The 20,049-nt window shown below is 39.2% G+C and overlaps 1 protein-coding gene across 3 annotated transcripts in view; it reads left to right on the forward strand.

The window, feature by feature from the left end:
* LRBA (LPS responsive beige-like anchor protein) overlaps nt 1-20,049 on the forward strand; it is a 713,883-nt gene that overhangs the window by 635,684 nt on the left and 58,150 nt on the right. For 2 of the 3 annotated variants that reach the window (XM_056562819.1, XM_056562821.1), the window contains 3 exons: nt 7,460-7,652; nt 9,429-9,491; nt 19,661-19,816. In XM_056562819.1, coding sequence (XP_056418794.1) covers nt 7,460-7,652; nt 9,429-9,491; nt 19,661-19,816 — 412 coding nt within the window. The remainder of the gene's footprint in view (nt 1-7,459; nt 7,653-9,428; nt 9,492-19,660; nt 19,817-20,049) is intronic. The other variant, XM_056562820.1, reaches the window with a different exon arrangement.

The raw sequence follows: 20,049 nt of genomic DNA on the forward strand, positions 1-20,049 counted from the left end.
AACAGGTGTTAGACTCCCTTAAAGTATGATTGCATCAATTAGGACAGAAAAAATTTGCACTACCATTCAGAGCATCAGGTTATGGGGTAAACAGTAAAGCTCTCTAGAGAAAGGTCTTTGGGTTGACAGTATAGTCAAGCTGGGCTCCATAAGGCATCAGATTGGGTTCTAGATTGGGTCCTGGTGGTCTCTGTATATTCAAATTAAGTGAGTTATTTGTTTAAGAGCTAGGAAAGACAATAAGCACGTTTTACGACAAGTAACATGTATAGATTTTTATTAAGGGTATGTCCATGACAAGGCATGTGGTACCTCTAACTCTTAAAATGCTGTTTTCTGGTCTTAAAGGGGTACACCAGTGCTAAACATCTTATCCCCTATCAAAAGGATAGGGGATAAGATGTTAGATCGTGGGGATGCCGCTGCTGGGGACCCCTGTGATCTCTCCTGCAGCACCCCTGTTTTTCAGTTGCACAGAGCAAGGATCGCTCTATGGCTGATGACGGGCGATGCAGGGGACAGAGTATCAAGGTGATTAGTAGGGGATAAGATGTTCAGCGCCGAAGTACCCCTTTAAACGTGCATGGGTTTCAACCCATGCATGTTTAAGACCTAAAACAGCGTTCAAAGTAGTACTATATGCGATTTACGCTAAAAGAAATAAGACATCTAGTTGTAAAAATATATGGGCATGTTGGTTAGAAAGATATAATTGTTCGTCTTCCCCCCCCCCCTTCCCCCCCCCCCCCCCCCCTTTCTTCCTTTCAACTGCGGTGGGATGGGGGGAACTGGATGTGATGTGTAATGTAAAAAAGGTATTGAATCCTTGTTATGTTTGCTGGAACTGGAGTATATGCAATTTTTTTTCATCTTTATGTTGAGGAGCTTTGTATAATATCTGTGTCAATAAAAATAATAATAATAATAATAATAATAAAATAAAATAAAGTAGTACTTTATGCCCTGAGCAGTAAAGGTATGGCAAAAGACACACATTGATCCAGCACAGCTCCCTCCTAAATCTAAGGCTGGGTTCACACTACGTTTTCTCTCATACGGGAGCGCATACGGCAGGGGGGAGCTAAAACCTTGCGCTCCCGTATGCCTTCGTATGCGCTCCCGTATGTCATTCATTTCAATGAGCCGGCCGGAGTGAAACGTTCGGTCGGCTCATTTTTGCGCCGTATGCGCTTTTACAACCGGTCCTAAAACTGTGGTCAACCACGGTTTGAGGTCCGGTCGTAAAAGCGCATACGGCGCAAAAATGAGCCGACCGGACCGAACGTTTCACTCCGGCCGGCTCATTGAAATGAATGACATATGGGAGCGCATACGAAGGCATATGGGAGCGCGAGGTTTTAGCTCCCCTGCCGTATGTGCTCCCGTATGGGAGAAAACGTAGTGTGAACCCACCCTAAGCATGTTTAGTCTTAGTCAATCCGTTTAAAATCTAAATACAGTACAGATGGATACAGTAACATAAAATGTCTTTTATATTACTTTACCCATCTGTACTGTATGAAGATTGTAAATAGATTTAGTAAAGAAGTTTTGTTTTTAAGAGAAAGCTGTGCTGATCTGTGTGTATGTCTATTATGGTTTTATGTCTGTTAGAAAATAACTTTCTGTTTTAGTTAGTTAGATAGATGATGCACCCCACATTCTAGATGTTAAATAGTCACTGTTGGATATAGTGACTAAAGATAATATAAGAGATGAAAAATTGGGGTAAGTGCACGCTAAGCTAGATGGCCCCTCCCTCTGTCCCTGCCTTTTGAGGGACCCACCTCCTTAACAGGGTGGCCTCAACCACGATGACGTTCCCTAACTTAAATAAGTGAGGGAAAAAATAACAAACAATGCAAAAGAATAGATAGTATGCCCGGCAATCCGCAACTGTCCAGACACCACAGGTGATAACCACTGTGCAAAAACTATACAAACTAATATACACCAGTTACCTAGTGTTAGGTTAAAATTGGTTCCAAAATATTTTATTATATTAGTCCAACGCGTTTCAACCATCTGTTATTAATGGTCTGATCAGGGAACCAATCAGACCTATTATCATGAGTAGCTACAGAGGGAACGATAACCCTTGCACATATCAAATCAAATAAAAAGAGAGTAGCTAGGTACAGGGTATTAAATCAATATATCACCCAGTAGTCTAGTATATAATGCTATAATAGAGAGATGTCTAACAAATCATAGATTCTGCAGTATGAACAAGGGATGGTAGGTTGTTCAGGTATCAAGGTACAAGCGCAGGGAACACCACCTAATGGCAACTGTTTGCAGATAACACAGTTCACTGGATAATACTGATTGCAGTATATAAACGGAGATATATATCAGACTGAATTAATATGTATGTCCCCTCAAACACCAGATAATAACTAAGGCCACACACCTCAATTATAGATGCATATATATATATATCTCAGTCAGATATATCCAATATTTTTATAGATGGCGAGATAACACAGGGTGGGCCATAATGGAGGGGACTGCAGCAGTTAATAGAGCATGACAAAAGGTGGTGAAGGAGCGTGTAATGGCACGCTGCCTCCTGCTACTTATCTCCCAAGGTAGATGGCATAAACCTAGACCGGATCCATGGTGGATGGTATCCCCCTCTGTGAGATTGGTTGCAGCCTTTGTAATAGGGCATAGGCTAAAATGAAATCAGAGGTGTACAGAGGGTAATCTATAGATTGCTTATTATGACTTTGTACAACACAAATGAAATAAAAATAGGCAGCACATGTACTTTGGTAGTTGGTATACTGCTCACCCCATACAAAACCTATACAGAAATGTCCTTCCAGAGAAAACAGCTGTAACACTTGGCTGGCTAAGCATTGGTATTATACCTTTAAATAGGGGTCATCCTTTAAAGAAAGTAATGCTTAAAATCTGTAGTTATAGTTATCTTTTTCATATAATATTCAATTAGAACTGGTTTCACATGCAGTGTGTAGGCTGAATTAAAACAGTGGTTTACACAAAGGTTATACAAGCAGGAGGTAATTTTAGGATATTGTACAGCTTTCTGGTTGATGTAAAGTTAGGGAAATTATGGTTAAATAGGACAAATTTAGCAGGCAATTATGTCTTTCTTGGCTCAGAATGGCTAGGCTTAAATTCCTGGGTGGTGCGTAGAGGATTATGAGTAGATGACACATTTACACACATTGGCTGGATGCCATACTTGCTCACTTTTCTTTCCTTCTTAACCTAAAGCTTTGAGTTTTGTTTCATTAAACTCATTTGTATTTATGTTCGTTTCAGTTTAACCCTTTTCCCAGTGATTTCTGGTTATTATTACACTTATTCACATTATTGTTCATGGTGTCCATAATATCTAGAATAGCCCTATATCTAGTCCATAACCCCACTGTAATTCTGCAAATTTACAATTTAATTGTGCTGCCAAGTGCAAACCTATCTGATCCATGTACATAACACAATACCCACATTAATGTTACTCACCACAGCTGTGATTACAGAAGTACAGGAACTAATTTTTGCCATAAAAAAAATCTAAAAGGGGAGATGCACCTATAAATATTTACTGTCTTATTTTTAATTAACAGGATTACTCAGAAATCAGGAATAGCCGCCTAAATATCTAAATCGTACTTTACACTTTTGTGCATGTTTTCTTTTTCCTTTTGGAAGTGGGTTTGAAAAACTGCAAATGGATTAAAAAATAGACACATATTTTTTTCTACTTATTGTCATCGCTTCTGCTTTTGAAAAAACAATACAAGAGTGAAAAACTGTCCAGTGATAAAATTCGTACTTCCAAATATAGTGGGGCTGATTACATTGCGTTCTATTACAGAACGCCAGAGTTTGGGTAGAATTGGCACCAAGAAACTACAATACATGACTTGTTTTAGACACTTTTGCGCCTTGTCCAACAAAGGGCCATAACAATCAGGAAAGGCCATGGCTTTGTTGCAAAAGGTATGGTCTAAATGCGATACTGTGCCAACATTTTAGCACATTATTCTGACTGGTAAGGAAAGTGTAAATTTCCTTAAACTTGTAAAGTCTACGGTTGTGCCAGATTTGTTATACAGTGTGAGCGACTGATAACTGGCACAGTTGAAGACTATGGGGGAGATTTATCTGCACAGTTTTGAAAAATCTCTCCCAATGGGAGTACGTAAAAATCGGTCAAAAAGAGGAACTGTTTACTGTTTTTGTTTCCCATAGCATCACATTGCAGCTTTTGTTTTTCAAGGACAATACATCAAATCAAAATTGCCCTGAAAAGATGCATTCATGTCTCATTGTGCACATTCAGCAGTCAGAAACTGCTTTGTCCCTTCCAGATCTGCACTGTACCCCATTTATTTCAATGAGCCGACCAAAATCAGCCAGTGTCTGTGGTCAACTTTTTTTCCGACATTTTCCAAAGTCAGCTAGGGTCGGCTAATTTTCAGGTCTGCTGCAGTTTCAAGCCTGGTTCGGAAATTGAGCGGACCGGAGTCACTAGCTTACTTTGGAAAATGTCGGAAAATTAGCCAGCCGAAGACACTAGCTGCCTCTGGTCAGCTGAAATTAATGGGCTACATCGCGGATGCGGCAGAAGGTGGTTGTGAAATTCTCCCCCTGTATCCGGTTGTTGGATATGCAAAACAAGATGTGAAAGCACCCTAATTGAATAGTTTCTCATGTAAGTAACTTTTTTGTTTTCCCACCTGTAATTACAAAATAAGAATAAATTATCCTTATATTTTGGTAACCATAAAACTGAATGAAAATGCAAGATGCAAAAACAAACCAAAAAAAGAAGACACTAGATAGGAAATTACTAGTGGATTTAGCTGGGTTTTTGACTGCCAAGACCCGAACAGATCACGAAAACTCTGGTGAAATGTTCCCTGAAATGAATAAAGTGCTTTACCCATGCAGAGCCATTTCTAATCTTAATGCATAGAAAATGTCTGAAGCACTGGCTGTGCATGTGCACTGTTACTCCGATCGAAGGGACCATTGTACTTGGTTTTTGGACTCAGTCAGACCCCCACCAGTCAAGATAACCAGTCATATAAAAAAATGTTTTAATAAACATTTACTTTGTGTGATGTAAATGAACATAACTGTTTACAAATCCTCTTCTTGTGGTACAGTTGGTATATGATGATAATGCCTATAAAGCAGGTAAACGGTATGGTTTTGTATTCATCAATGCATTTCCTTTTTCTCTGGGCTATTTTGTGCACATTTTTCTTTTCACAGCAGAAATGCGAGCCATCTTGAGCGGCGTTAAGGGCAGCAGCCATAATATACGCCAGGTGTAGTAATTAGCAGCCGCATGACGGCCGCCTATTTGTCTGCTGCCGCCGCTGCTGTTGAATCCCCTTGTGCCCTCACACTATCAGATAGCTGGATTTAATTGAGGCCACATCAGATGAGGCATTACTGACACCTTTAATTGAATGAGCATCCAGGGAGAATTAACTCATAATATTGATTGGCTTTTAGCCACTTGCTCAGGAGGGTGTCTGGATAGCTTATTAGTTGCTTTTATTTACACCTTTGTGCAAAGACTACAAACAGGAATTCATAGTGCAATATGTTTTTGTAAGTACTCTTAATAACTTTTTAAAAAGGGCTGATAATAAAAATGCAAATGCAGTTTTAATAGCTTTTTAATATAAAAAAACACTGTATAATCAGTGTGGAGTATTGCTTTTTATTCCCGTTCATTATTATTTCATTATTGTTGCTGCATATTCTTTTTTCTAATCTCTCTTTGTCTCTATGGTGTATAAGATCTTCTGCATCCTAAAGTGTTCTTTCTCAGGGCATGGTCGGAGAAATATTTTTTGAATGTTTTGAAATTCCAATGTGTTCTGATGAGAAAACTGCCAAGAGAGCATGGACGCTAGGGCTAAACAGTGACACAGGACTTGTTAGCAACTAGTGACAGTAAATGTGGTCAAAGAAAAATCCGGCAGATCTCGCTATACACTAATTCACTAGCATTAGTGACATGGTGCAGCACAGCCCTGTGATCTCATGTCACATTTCCACAAGATGCCATGCTGCCCTAGATTTAGTCATGGTTACATAAGAATGACTGGCAAATACAGTCTGCCTATTACACCATAGCAATTCTACTGTCGGAACACTCTGATGTGACAATGGAATATTTTAAACCAACTAAGCATCTACTCTCTTCAGGACTCTGCAGTTTCCAATTGGAAAATATAGCCTTCCAGATAATATCAGATAATATGGGTGTTTGGAGGTTTGCCAGGTGGTTTATCACTTCAGATTAATAGTAGCCAAATTAAACTGTACTGTTGTTTTTATCATAGTGATTTATTTATTTTATGTACATTTTCCTACTTCTTAATCATCTCTAATATTTAGGAAATAACGTGTGTGTGTGTGTATATATATATATATATATATATATATATATATATATATATATATTTATTTATTAATGATTTTCTTATCCATCCATCTGTCTTCCATTTCTTCGATACATTGTTTGTCATACTGTGTTGCTTATAAGATGAGGTTCACTTAGGGATATCTGCATTGGCTGTGCATTACAATAATGTCTAGAATGTGTCCACTCATTTAGATTTATCAATTCTTCCATTTGTTTGATGACAACCTATGTCCATGTGCCCCGTTAGGGCATATGGGCTTCACGTAGAGCTCAGCCATCCCCTCTGTGATCCAGAACAACAACTCAGGCTCTCCATCCATTACATGCTATTGGCAGTTTTAAGCTGTCCTGGCCATTCATTGCAATGTTACATTACATTTCCCCTTTAGAAGCCATTGCTAAGAAAAAGCTTGGCTTGGTTTTAACTTCTATCAGCAAAATCAGCAGAAGTCACTATTTTTGCCAGGGATGCCAGAAGCAGAGGACAGGGTGGTCAGCTGATTAGCACAGTAGACACATTTAAAAAAAGACACCCCTCTTTTAAGGAAATCCAAAAACCTGCCAGCATGTAAACCTACAATCCAGTGTGATACAATGGCCACTTGTAACTTCCCCTATGACTAAAGCTAATAGTTCCGTCTTAGAGGAGCCAAGGCGGTGAACTGATCACTGAACTTTTCTTTAAAAAGGCGTTGTCTTTAGGGGACAAAATCGTGTTGCCTTCAGATAGTGGTATCAACGTTGGTGATTTATTGCCGCACCATTCATCTCTATTTCACACCATTATTAGATTGCTGCACATTAGCCCATTCCTGTTCCTTGATTAAATGATGTATGATTTTTAAGAATTATAGGCTTTCCTCTTACTTGCCTTCGTACCGGCGTACTTTGCTTTATTTGCTGCTGTCTGCTTTTCTGTTATAATCAGCTCTTCCTTTTCTTGTCCTGTTTCCCTTCCCTTTGTCCTTTGATTTGTCTTCATACTCTTGTTCCCTTCTTCCACTTGTCTGGTTTCTTGTTGTGCCCACTCAACAGTATCTCCTCCTGCAGACTCCACTGATGTTTACAGACCAAGCTCACCACGATGTCATTATGGTTCTGAAGTTCCCCTCCAACTCACCCGTCACTCACGTTGCAGCGAATACTCAGCCTGGGCTGGCCAGTCCCGCAGTCATTACTGTCACAGCTAACAGGCTATTTGCAGTGAACAAGTGGCATAGTCTTCCTGGTGAGTATAAGTCTTTGGGGCCGGAAAAGTATTTAACAGCTCTAAATCAAGTAGTTGTGTTAAAACATTAAATCTAAATATATAGTGTGTGTAAAAGGGTGCAAAGTTATATTATTCTTACATTCATCCCATAATATGTGGGGCTGACAGTGTTTTGCCATTTTAAAAGGTTTGTGTGGAATACTAAGGGAGTAGCAGGTAAGCTGGAATTGCTGTTGCTACATAGTGCTTTTTTGTATTATTAATGCATTTTTGTTACAGGATTTAGAAGTATTTTATGCCTTGGGTCTCATTATTAATGTATATGCCCAATGTAAAATATTTGGTGTAATTTTTCCTACACTATACCAAGCCAGGATTAGATCTAACAGGTAGGAAATGTGCAAGTCTTTCCATTATGCTTCACATTTCTCTTAGAATTACCCCCGTCTTTGGCTGCAAAAATGATTTAAAGGGGCAGTCTATGAGACTACAGTGGGCCATCAGCTGTATACTCCGGGTCACACTCCCTGCACCTTAAGCAAACAGCTGTTATTGCTGGGGGGAAGCTGTGGCCAGACTCGTATTTTGGATGCAGAGGGAATTGTAGTATGTACATGTAGGTTGCTCCGATCCTTATAATAAAGGATGGCTTGGGCACAACACAACACAACATAGAATATCTCTCCATTATGGCTCTCAAGAAGGGGTTTCCTGAACCCTAATAAAACATATAGACAGAAGCATTATGAGACAATCTCTATAAGTCATGCAGACACAAATACCACTCCTATTTTACAGCAGTGGTTCCTGAGTACGCGGTATGTACTTGCTTTATTGATACTTTCTGGAACAGTGGTCTCCAAATGGTGGACCTCCAGCTCTTGCTAAAATACAACTCCCACCATGCCAGCGGCTGTCTGGGCACACTGGGAATTGTAGTTTTACAACAGCTGGAGGTCCACAGTTTGGAGGCCACTGTTCTAGACTATGCACGTAATGGAAGACTCCTTTTCAAACGTATGTCATTCCTGGTACAGTCTCCAAAGAGGGGGTGCATGAATAGGGGATTCAAAGTTCACCAAAGAATGAATTCCTATGTCATGCACTGCCCCCTTTATTTCTTTGTACCAGACAGCAGCCTGTATCTGTTTTGCCTGGCGTTTGTAATCTAGTATTAAACACGCTTTAGTTCTAGTGCACGTCGTTGGTAATTTATCTTCATAGTCTTACTATAGTGAACACTCCCACTTTCAGATTTTAGACCTCGTATGTAGCTATGAGTTGTTTACACTGAACATTGCTAAGCCCCAACGAGTGTAGACTATGTGTGATTATGTGCCACTCATACAATGTTACAGTTTGTCCTTGTAATAAGATAGTATAGTACTGTGGTCTCCAACCTGCGGACCTCCAGATGTTGCAAAACTACAACTCCCAGCATGCCCGGACAGCCAACGGCTGTCTGGGCATGCTGGGAGTTGTAGTTTTGCAACATCTGGAGGTCCGCAGCTTGGAGACCACTGGTATAGTAAGAAATCACATACACAGCTATTTGTAAGATAACAGTATATATTAGTTTAGTAAAAGGTTGCCCATTTATTTACTAAACATTCACAGTCCTACATGTATCTATTTATGGATAATGCTTTGCATCTATCCACCTTTTTTGTCTTTGTGTCTGCTGCTTTCTCCATTGTGTCTCTAAGGATCTTCCCTTTCTTTATATGCACGTGTACACTTGTGTTCAATCCTGTAAATGTGCTCTTGTTCTAACCCATTTTTCCCTCCCTCTAGCCCATCAAGGTGCAGTGCAGGACCAGCCGTACCAGCTGCCGGTGGAGATCGATCCTCTCATAGGTCTGTCACTTTCTCCTCTCTCTGCGATTCATTAAGCTCTGTATGGTAGCCCTGAAGTGTAGATTACTGTTGTTTTTCACTTGCCAGTTGCCTGGAATGGAATTCTCCTGATAAACCATTTGCATGCAAATTGGAATGCAATGAGCTGTGGCTATGCTGGTATTTCATCAACTCCCCCTCGTTGGCTTGCCTAATTTGAACAGGCCTAGGACGTGTGTCACCGAAAATTAATATGGATGCCGTAATAATGTGTGATTGAGAATAGCGCATGAAGCACTGTCAGGATAATATTGGATCTTTTCATCACTCAGACTTGTTGATGAGCAGGAGCGAGGCCCTGTTATGATGAATTGGCGTTCAGTAATGTGCTAGACCGGCAGGTTTTTTTTTCCAAGGGAAATTTTCATAATAACATTAAGGTTCTTCTTTGTGCAGAGAAATAAAGCTTTGGTACCAGGGCTTTATTGTCCAAATCAATCCTTTTTTTCTTAAACCTGCCTTACATACAGCTATAGCTTTGCTTGTGTGTATATACCATCTATTTAGAATTTTTTCCTATTTATATCCTCTTTTTTTCAGTTTTATATTTATGATTTTTTTTTCTATCCATAGACAAAGGAGAATGTGTTGAGGTTATGTGTGAAAACGTTGTTCCGGAGATGAATAGATTTGTGTGCAGTACATTTCGGTTTGTATGAGCATGTGAAGTATGGTCTTATCGCTGTCTGTCATTGTCTGCTCTTCCCTTGTGTGAGGAGTCAAGATGATGGGCAATGAGATATGGTTTTATCCTCCTCAGAAGTAGCAGGCAGTCTTTCTGTGACTTATAGTGTGTTCTCTGACCGATGTGCAGGGGATGGGAATGGATGAGCTTTAGTTCATTATCATAGAGTTTGCTAGGTTTCCCTATCAGTGAGCCCCCAGATAATAGTAAGCAAACAGCGGGAAAGCTCAGCTTGCTGGCTAAGAAAAAAAAAAATTGCATTGCCATTTATTGCATGTGAATACACAGCGTCTGCTCTGTAAGAAAGAAATGCTGACGTTTAAGAATTATGTGCACGTATGTACATCTGTTTTTAACTTGTATTTTGCTTTAGGGGATATTTTTTCACACTAATTCTTTCTTCTGTTTTATACCTTTTATCTTTTGTTGTTTTCTTGTGTATTTTTTATGTTTTCCATTATTATCGTACAAAACAAACATTTGGGGTTCAGGATGGCTGGGGTGCATGGTACATCTGTCTTCGCTGCTTTCCTTCCTTACCAGTTATGTATAGGTTACAGGAGTCCTTTAGTACTAATAATAATTTTCTGAATTAAGCTATAAAAAAGGCTCATTTTATAAGCAACTGAGATTTAAAATGCTAGCCATTTTTTCTACCATTTAGAATATTTTTGTTACACTAATGTGGACTACAGGAAGTTCTATTATGCAATTTGCAAACAAACTGGTTTTTGGCCATGAGTGTGTCTAAAAAAGTTATAATTATAACCAGAATAAAATACATTTTACATTTCAAAATGAGGTCCCAATACTATGTGAGAACACAGCCTTAGTGTTGGATTTTGTTTTATGGTTTAAATTAGAACTATTTTATGTTGTTAGGATCTGGTGGTCACTGTAATGGTGGGGTGCTGTTTAGCATGTTTTGCCATTAAACTGGCAGTGCGAATATCCATTACTACTACAGAAGGACTGGCACATACTAAATTCTGTTTAACCAGTGGGGCCGCAAGTGGTTAAATTTGCAGTGTGGATGATGGGTATTTTCACAGTATAGTACATACTTAGCCTTATAATTGTTCATCCTTTATGCTATACGCATTGCCATTAAAGTCTATTGAAAAAGCAACATGTAGACCAGATTTCTGAACATTAAAAATCTGACAATCACCGGGAGATGCTGAGTTATCTGCCACGGTGGAGAAAGACAGAGATACGGGAAAATAGAACAGGGACAATCCAATGTCACAAAGAAGCTCTTTTTCTGTAACGTTAGTCAAGATGTAAATCAGTGCAGGCGGTTCTGGAAAATAACAAGCTTGATGGCACCCGCAGAGAAGAGAACATTTACTTACTAAAGAATTTGATGCTGAACAAAATGGAATGAAGGAGTATTGATGTTGCAGCTACTTTCATTTTCCTGGTGCATAAACATATCAGTTTCTTTTGTATAACTCATGTCTGCAGTGTATTCTCACTTTCATCTCTTAAAGCGAATTAACCTTGAGATGGGGAGTATTAGACATGTTAGTACATATGTATCCCCACTGCTACTTGATAACTCACATGTGATGAAACACAGGCAGTCGGCTCACAAACCTAAGCACCTCTTTAATTTTTTCCTTTTAACTTAAAAAACAACAACTTTTAATCCGCTGTAAGTACACAAATAACATAACATGGCATATTTTTTAAGAAATACATTAGGCTAGTGATGAGGGGCTATGAACTATCTCTTGTTGCCTGATATAAGTGAATATACGTGCCATTAAAGGGACTTTGTCCCTAGGCTTATGCTGGACTGTGTCAGGGTAGTAGTACAAGTATATGCCCTGTAGTGTGCAGTGTTTATGAGCTGCTGCTTCCCCTTTCACCAACACAGATGTACTGCTTCCTGCCAATGCGCAGTTTGGGAAGACATCTGTCAATCAGCATGAGGTGGGCAGGGGAGTGACAGCTCATGAATATTGCAGACTACAAGGAGCGCGTGAGCTTAAGAATATTGCAGACTACAGAGTGCATGTGAGCTCATGAACATTATGGACTACAGAGCACATGTGAGCTTAAAGAGTATCTCTCATCATCTTTTTAAATTTGATAATCCTCCCAGTTCACTGCCCCATCATGATAAACCACACCCTGCCTTAATTTTTTTTATTATTGTTTAGTTCTCTACCTTGATATTGCTCTGTATTTTCTGCTCAGTCTGTCAGATTCACAGACAGGGAAGGGGCGTTACCCAACAGGTGTGGACATCATCTGAAGCCATACAGGGGAGAGCTTCCTCCCTCACTCTGTTACACACAGCCTAGAGCAGTTCAGTGTGAGATGAGATATGATTGGATAAGGCTGAACACACCTCTCAGCATTTAAAATGTGAGAATTAGTAGGAAAAGGCGGTCTTGGATGTGCGTTTCAGGGGTGTTCACAGTAAGATGGACTCAGGCCAGCACAGGACAATAAATATTTTATTAGGTAATACGGTCAACGCGTTTCGGTAGTTACAAAGTGCCTTCCTCAGGTCCAATTTGGCAGTACACTTCTAGTAGTTGGTGCTGTAGGAGTGTGCTCCTGCACTCCTGCAATGCCTCCGGTGTCCTGCTCTGGGCCCTGCAGTGATCACCTTCATGAGCAGCAGCCTGACGTGTTGGGCCTGGGAAGCACCTACGTCCATTCTTCCCAGGCCCAGCTTCCCAGGCCCAACACATCAGGCTGCTGCTCACGAAGGTGATTGCTGCAGGGTCCAGAACAGGACACCGGAGGTATCGAAGGAGTGCAGGAGCACACTCTTACAGCACAAACTACTAGAAGTTTACTGCCAAATTGGACCTGAGGAAGACACTTTGTAAGTTTGTAACTTTGTAATGCTTTGTCCGTATTGCCTAATAAAATATCTATTATCCTGTGCTGGCCTGAGTCAGTCTTACTGTGAACACCCCTGAGCAGTGCCTCCAAGACCGCCTTTTCCTACAAATTCTTGCATTTCTATGCTGGTCCCCATTGGGAGTCCAGAATCGATCTGAGTACAGCAGCCCCACTTCTACACATTCAAGTGTACCATGACCCCCAACAGCCGTGGAACAAATATGTCATCAACCTATAGGTGAGTATATCACTTAGGTGCAGTGGAGGGATCGCACCAAGTTGATATACGCTACAAGGGAGCACCCCTGTCTCTTTTTCTATCTCCCCCACCCTCAGCGTTTCCTAATTTTGGACTTCTGCCAGGCCATCAGGAGTCCAAAGATGGGGGGAAATGTGCTCTGGACAAGTAGGGAGACACCTAGTGGCAGCTTTTTTAAACACAAAACATAGAAAACTTAATTTTCCTTTAAACAAAACACATTAGAAATAATTTTTATTTACCATAAGGAATGCAATAGCAAAAATTAGTTTTAATGATTATTGCATACTAGAGAATGCATGCATGCAAGCTTATGAACATTGCAGACTACAGAATGCATATGTGTTTAGGAATATTAGACTACAGAGAGCATGTGAACTTATGAATATTGATGAATATTGCTCACTACACAGAGCATGTGTGCTCATGAATATTGAGAACTATGGGATGCATGTGAGCTCATAAATATTGCAGACTACAATGAGCACGTGAGCTGAGAAATATTGCAGACTGAAGAACGCATGTGAATATTGCGGACGACAAAATTTGTGTGCTTATGTTGCTGACCACAGAAAGCATGTGAGCTCATGAATATTTCAGACTACAGAATGCACACATGACTACAGAACGCATGTGAGCTCATGAATATTGAAGACTACAGAGAGCATGTGAGCTCATGAATATGGCAGGCCACAGAACGCATGCAAGCTCATGAATATTGCAGACTATCGTACATGTGAGCTTTTGAATATTGTGGGACTACGGAACACTTGAGCTCATTAGTTTGAAGATTGCAGAGCGCATGTGAGCTCATGAATATTGCAGACTACTGAACATTTGTGAGCTTTTGAATATAGTGGACTACAGAATGCATGTAAGATCATTAGTTTGCAGATTACAGATAGCATGTGAGCTCATGAACATTGCAGACTACTGAACATGTGAGTTCATGAATATTGTGGACTACAGAGGGCATTTAAGCTGATTAATATTGCAGACCATTGAACACGTGAGCTCATGAATATTGTGGATTACAGAACACACGTGAACTCGTGAATATTGCACCTTGACTACATAATAAAAACACATATACACAAATTTTTTTTTGGGGGGGGGGGGGGATGGGTGAAACGCCACAGTAGCTGCTTCATCCTAATGCATCAACCAAAAAATCACAGCGAAAAAAGTATGCAGGAAGGAAGGCTTTTGTTAACATATCTTTGTTCATATTTTTCCTTGTAAACCCCTTTAGTGTATTTTGCATGCTGTGTCATTTCTGATTGCCTAGACATCATCTAATTCCCTAGACATCTTATCCCGTGGGGACCCCCGCGATCTCTCCTGCTGCCCCTGAGTCATCAGCTCTACGGAGATACGTCTGCTCACTTACACCTCGCCCCCTTAATGCAAGTCTATGGGAGGGGTTGTGGCAACCATCACGGCCCCCTCCCATATACTTTTTTTTTTTTTTTTTTTAAGAAAACTGCCACTGCAGTTATTGAGCAACAACAGACGTGTGTTCAAAAGGAATGTGAAATATGAAGGAGAGACTTACACTTCTCATTGCTACTGGATCCAATTCTGACTTTGGCTCAATAACTGCAGTGGCAGTTTTCCAAAAATACACCAGAAAAAAGCCTGCGTGGAAACCTAGCCTAATGGTGATCTGTTAATGTAGGCTACTGTAACTGTTTGCATTTAGATCCGTTTACAGCCATCAAATTTCAAAGTAATGAGTTTTGATATGATCAAATTACCTACATTGGTAGCATACATTCCTTACTTCTACATATCCCATGTAAAGACAAGGAACTAACCCTTGAACCACATGTATTGTAAGACAATTAGTACTAGGTTTTACCACTTTCTGTATGAACAGTGTCTGCTCAAAAAATTAAGACCAGTAGCAGACATTGGGAGAGAGACATATGTTTCTATTTTCTATTGTCTATCCTTAGTCTCTAAGACTTTGTAGGTTGAAAGTGACTTTCTGATATAGTAGAGGGGCTAAATACTACATAAGAAAGTTAACATAATAAAATTGCTCAAAAACAGTGGTTTTCAGCCTGGGGTACAAGTAGTACTTAAGAAATGGTAGGCTGACGTCACTGCACCGAGGAGCAGAGCAGGAGGACAGCAAAGGGGAAGCGTGGGCACTGGGCTGCTGTGGGCAGTAACTACCATCAGCTTTGTTGCTTCACTGCCTCTGCAGACCGGAAACCTAATGCTGTGAGCCATAGCAATAGGTCCCCAGACCAGAGGAGCAGTGGAGCACCAAAGCAGGACAGTATGGTGGCCTACAACTATATATGGGGGCAGTTTGGGGGGCCTAACAGGGGGCCTAACAATTTATGGGCATGCAAAGCGGGTACTGTTACTGTGTGTGACAATAAACATGGGGAGTTTGTAAATAGGTGGGTATTGTACTGCAGAAAGGAGCCCAAAATGTTTGTTTGGCTGATTCTGTGGAGAAGTCTTGTATGGGAGAAATTGTAATGGCGGTCTAGGCCAGATAGTAAAGAAAAGTAAACAACTCCAGATAGAGAAGACATCACCTGTAAATTGGGGGACTGTGGAGAAAGGGAGAGGAACAGGGGCCTGTTATAGAGGAAAGTAAAGCATATGCATTGTACTATAATCATTACAAAATGTCTCTAATATGGGGGTACAATTTTTTGGGAATGGGCTGTCAAGGGGTGCTCAGGCAAAAAGGTTGAGAACCACTGCTCTAAAACTATGTTCAAATTGGCATCATGGTTGATTTTAACAGAATCCAGGTGCCAGTTTTTGACAGATCCAATTGGAAAACAACATATCCAGTTGACTTACAACAAAATTTGTTGGGGTGCCATTTCAGTTTGTTTCAGTTCATGGGAAGAATAATGCTGTGTCATTCTTGTCATATAAATTTGTGAAATCCTCTTGATTGAAGCACCAAACATGTAAATACAGCCTTATGTGTTACCTGCCAGTGATATAGTTAGTACACTGGTAACACTGGGTCTCTTAATGTATTGACCTCCTCAGGGCATATCTATGCAATAATAGCTTTAGCTGCCAATAACTGCAGGGTGCTTGATAACCACATGTATTTTCCTGAAGAAGACTGGCCTAAATAGAGTCAACATGTTCTGTAGTGCAGTAAACAGCAGGTTTATGTATGTATGTACGTATGTGTATGTATGTATGTGTATATATATATATATATATATATATATATATATATATATAGTTAAAGCAATAGGAGTTGTAAAGTCTTTTTTATTTTATTATAAATAAAGCTTTTCCTTACTCCAGGCAGCATCAGAAACAGCATTTCTCTTTTACGATAGTTCTGGTGCGATTACGGCTGTTTACAGTTGAATAATAGTTTTTGAAACTTTAGAAGGAAAAAAAATGACCTGTATGGGAAAGCAGTCATAATGCTGTCTCTCAGAGCTGTAATCCAAATCCCTGGCTGGAATAAACTACAATACTGACTTGTTTACCCACCAGAGAAACACATTATTGCCTCGTAAAAAAGCACAACGGTCTTTATTATTCGCAAAGCATCAAAACCAGATCTCATACCAGCAACCTGAAGGTTATTTCAACCTGCATTATTTTTGCAAAATTACAACTCAGGCATCCTAAGGTTGTAGGTAAGGAAGGAAGTATGTAGAACATTTGGGTTCCTTTTTTTTTTTGTTTTTTTCTTCCTGTGCTGACAAATCTATTGGGCTTTTGCCTGAAATGAAAAAAAGTTTTGGTGATATCAAATGAGTCTTAAATAGTATAAAATGGAAATTATACACAATTGTATACACGTCATTATGACTCTAATGGTTCAGAAAATTTTTAAGGCAACTCAACCCTTTCTAATAAATAAGCCTTAATATTTCCAATATAAATTTTTTTCTGTGAAAGCCTTGGGTGATAGTTTGTATTATATATGATTGATAATATGGTTGACAATAGGTAAAATGCATTTAATATATATATGTGTGTGTGTATATATATATATATATATATATATATATATTTATATATAAACATATTTAGATTTTACCTATTGTCAACCGTATTATCAATCAATATTTAGAATATATTGATAATGGCCCTCATTTACTATTCTAAACCCGACTTCTTTTGTCGGGTTTTTTTTGGTGCATCTTTGTCTGCCACATGTCACAGACATCGTGCACCAGTCTGCGACACGATGCGACATTTTTTCCCGACTGACCTGATGTGGATTCTCCCAAACCCGAAAAAGGGGCGTAACCCGACATTTCTGAGCTTTCCCACGTATTTATAAAGGTTTCCAACCCGAATTTGTTGAATAATTGTGGATTTTTTTCCCGACAACTCAGAGGAGTTGGAAACCAAAACCAACAAAACCCACGTGCGACAAACAGGATGCGACATAATAATAAATACCAGGGGAAAAAAGCAGTCGGGTAAGAAAGCAAGATAGACTTACAACCCGATTTTCTAAGTAAATGAGGGCCAATATCTTCAGTTACTACATACACATGTAATTCATGCTATAGGGAACTTCTGCAGAATATACATTTTATTTGCATTATGTCCCCTTTAATACATTTTTGAGGTTGAGTTACTTCCACCACTTCACTTCCTGTATATGTGACCACCATTTATTACAAGCATCTACACGTACAGAAGTGTTTACAGGAAGTCCTGTCTGGTATTTCAGCACATTACAGCTCTATATTAATTCCCTCTTGCGCAAGCAATAGTAAGAAGTGCAAAAAAAAAAATAATACAGAAGTGTGCTTCTTAATGGAGGAAATGTGCAGGAACATATATGATTGTAATTTATGGTGGGAATTATCATACACCAAACCATCCTCCTTGTCTGTGGGGCTCACTTTGAAAACTACTATGAGTTGGCATAGATTTGTGAGTAAATTTGTTAAATATGCCAAACCATGAAAGGGCCATGCATCCAAGCCTCAAAAGAGGGAAGAGTATAATAAGCATATTAAGAGAAAAGTTGCAAGTTTTTGTGCAAAAACTTGTAACTTTCCTTGTCTCAAATTCTGGGGATCAGAAAACTGGCATAATAAATTACCCTTTGTTGTTTTCCAGTTTTTCTGGGAAGGATTATGTATGGAGTATTGCTATTCTAAAACTAAGCATGGCACATATGTATTGGGACGTTAGTACCCAGGTTGGAGTATATTGTTATATATATATATATATATATATATATATATATATATATATATATATGTTATATTGGCAGATAATGGCAAAACAAGGATTCCTTGCATCAGAAGTGTCTGACAGCTATTTATCTCCCACTCATTATTTAAATAAACTCTCAGGCATACATCTCTATGTGAAGGTCAAAGGAGATATTATCTTAACAGCAAACACCTATCTTTTGTGTATGGACAGCTTTGGGCATTATTTTTTCCTGGTCTTAAAAAGTCTTACAAATAAATTATTCCCCATCAATGATAGTTGACTCCTCTGACACCAGCATGTCTGGTAAATTCTTATTTGGTTATTTTGGTAAAAACCATTTGAGGCAGAGGACCTCCGTTATTCCAAGGTGTATTTATCACACTATATACTGCTTGTTAAAAAAAACAAAATCCTATCTAACAGACTATTTGACTGTACCAGCTTCTAGTGGGAGTCCTCTTTAGAGTATGTTACTAAAAATCATTTCAAGATCACTAGACTTTCCATCCAGATGTCATTTACAAGTCCCGTGTTTCATTCATAAACATTACGATTGCTTAACAATAGAGAACGTACTTAGTCTGCTTTATTGTGTTCTTCCTGTTTTGCTAGTTTTTGCACATGGGTTAGCCTTGTTTAGCAATAAATTTGAAGCTGTCCAAGGATTGCTCATGAGAGACATGTCGGCAAACCTCAGCCAAGTAAAAGTAGCTATTTTTTCAAAGAGTGTTTTATTACCAATAGCTTGGCTTGGAAGGCGAATGGAATTTTACGTAGAGGAAGGATTAGAACCGTCTTCTGTTACAATTTCTGACTTTCATTGGAGCCGTTTCTCTCCTCTTCCTGCAATATATTTATTAGTAATGTGCTGCAGCTCCGTTTAGCGATGCCCGGATCATGTTGTTACAAGACAAGCCAAGCAAATAACTCACTCTTTATCAGCGTCATAAGGGCAGATATTTGTTGCTGGGTCTTTATAGATAAACATGCTGATTTGACTGAGGAATGACTAGTTGATTCTATCTGTTAAGATGGTTAAGTGGTTGAGATTATTTTCCTTCTTTTACTGCTTTTTTTGGTTAGCAAGTAGGACGAGTAATGTTGATGTGCTCTAATTATTATTTTTTTCAGTCAACAACACTGGAATGCACAGACGGCAAATCTCAGACCTTTTAGACCAAAGTATCCAGGTCCATTCTCAGTGCTTTGTGATCACAGCTGACAATCGCTTCATAATCGTGTGTGGCTTCTGGGACAAAAGTTTCCGGGTGTATTCCACTGACACTGGTAAGTTCTAGTTCTTTATATGTATGCCTGTCTGGATAAATAAATTAGTTCTAGTATTTGTATTTCTATCACATAAGTATGGGTCTGTGTGTGTGTGTGTGTGTGTGTGTGTATATATATATATATATAAAATGTTTGTATGTACAGATATATCATATCATTAACTCTATTGTCATGTTGTCCTTCCCTAATTCACTAACTAGGATATATCATATCTTGTTTTCTTGCTATAG

Source organism: Hyla sarda, chromosome 1, assembly GCF_029499605.1.
Source record: "Hyla sarda isolate aHylSar1 chromosome 1, aHylSar1.hap1, whole genome shotgun sequence".
NCBI classification, from domain to species: domain Eukaryota; kingdom Metazoa; phylum Chordata; class Amphibia; order Anura; family Hylidae; genus Hyla; species Hyla sarda.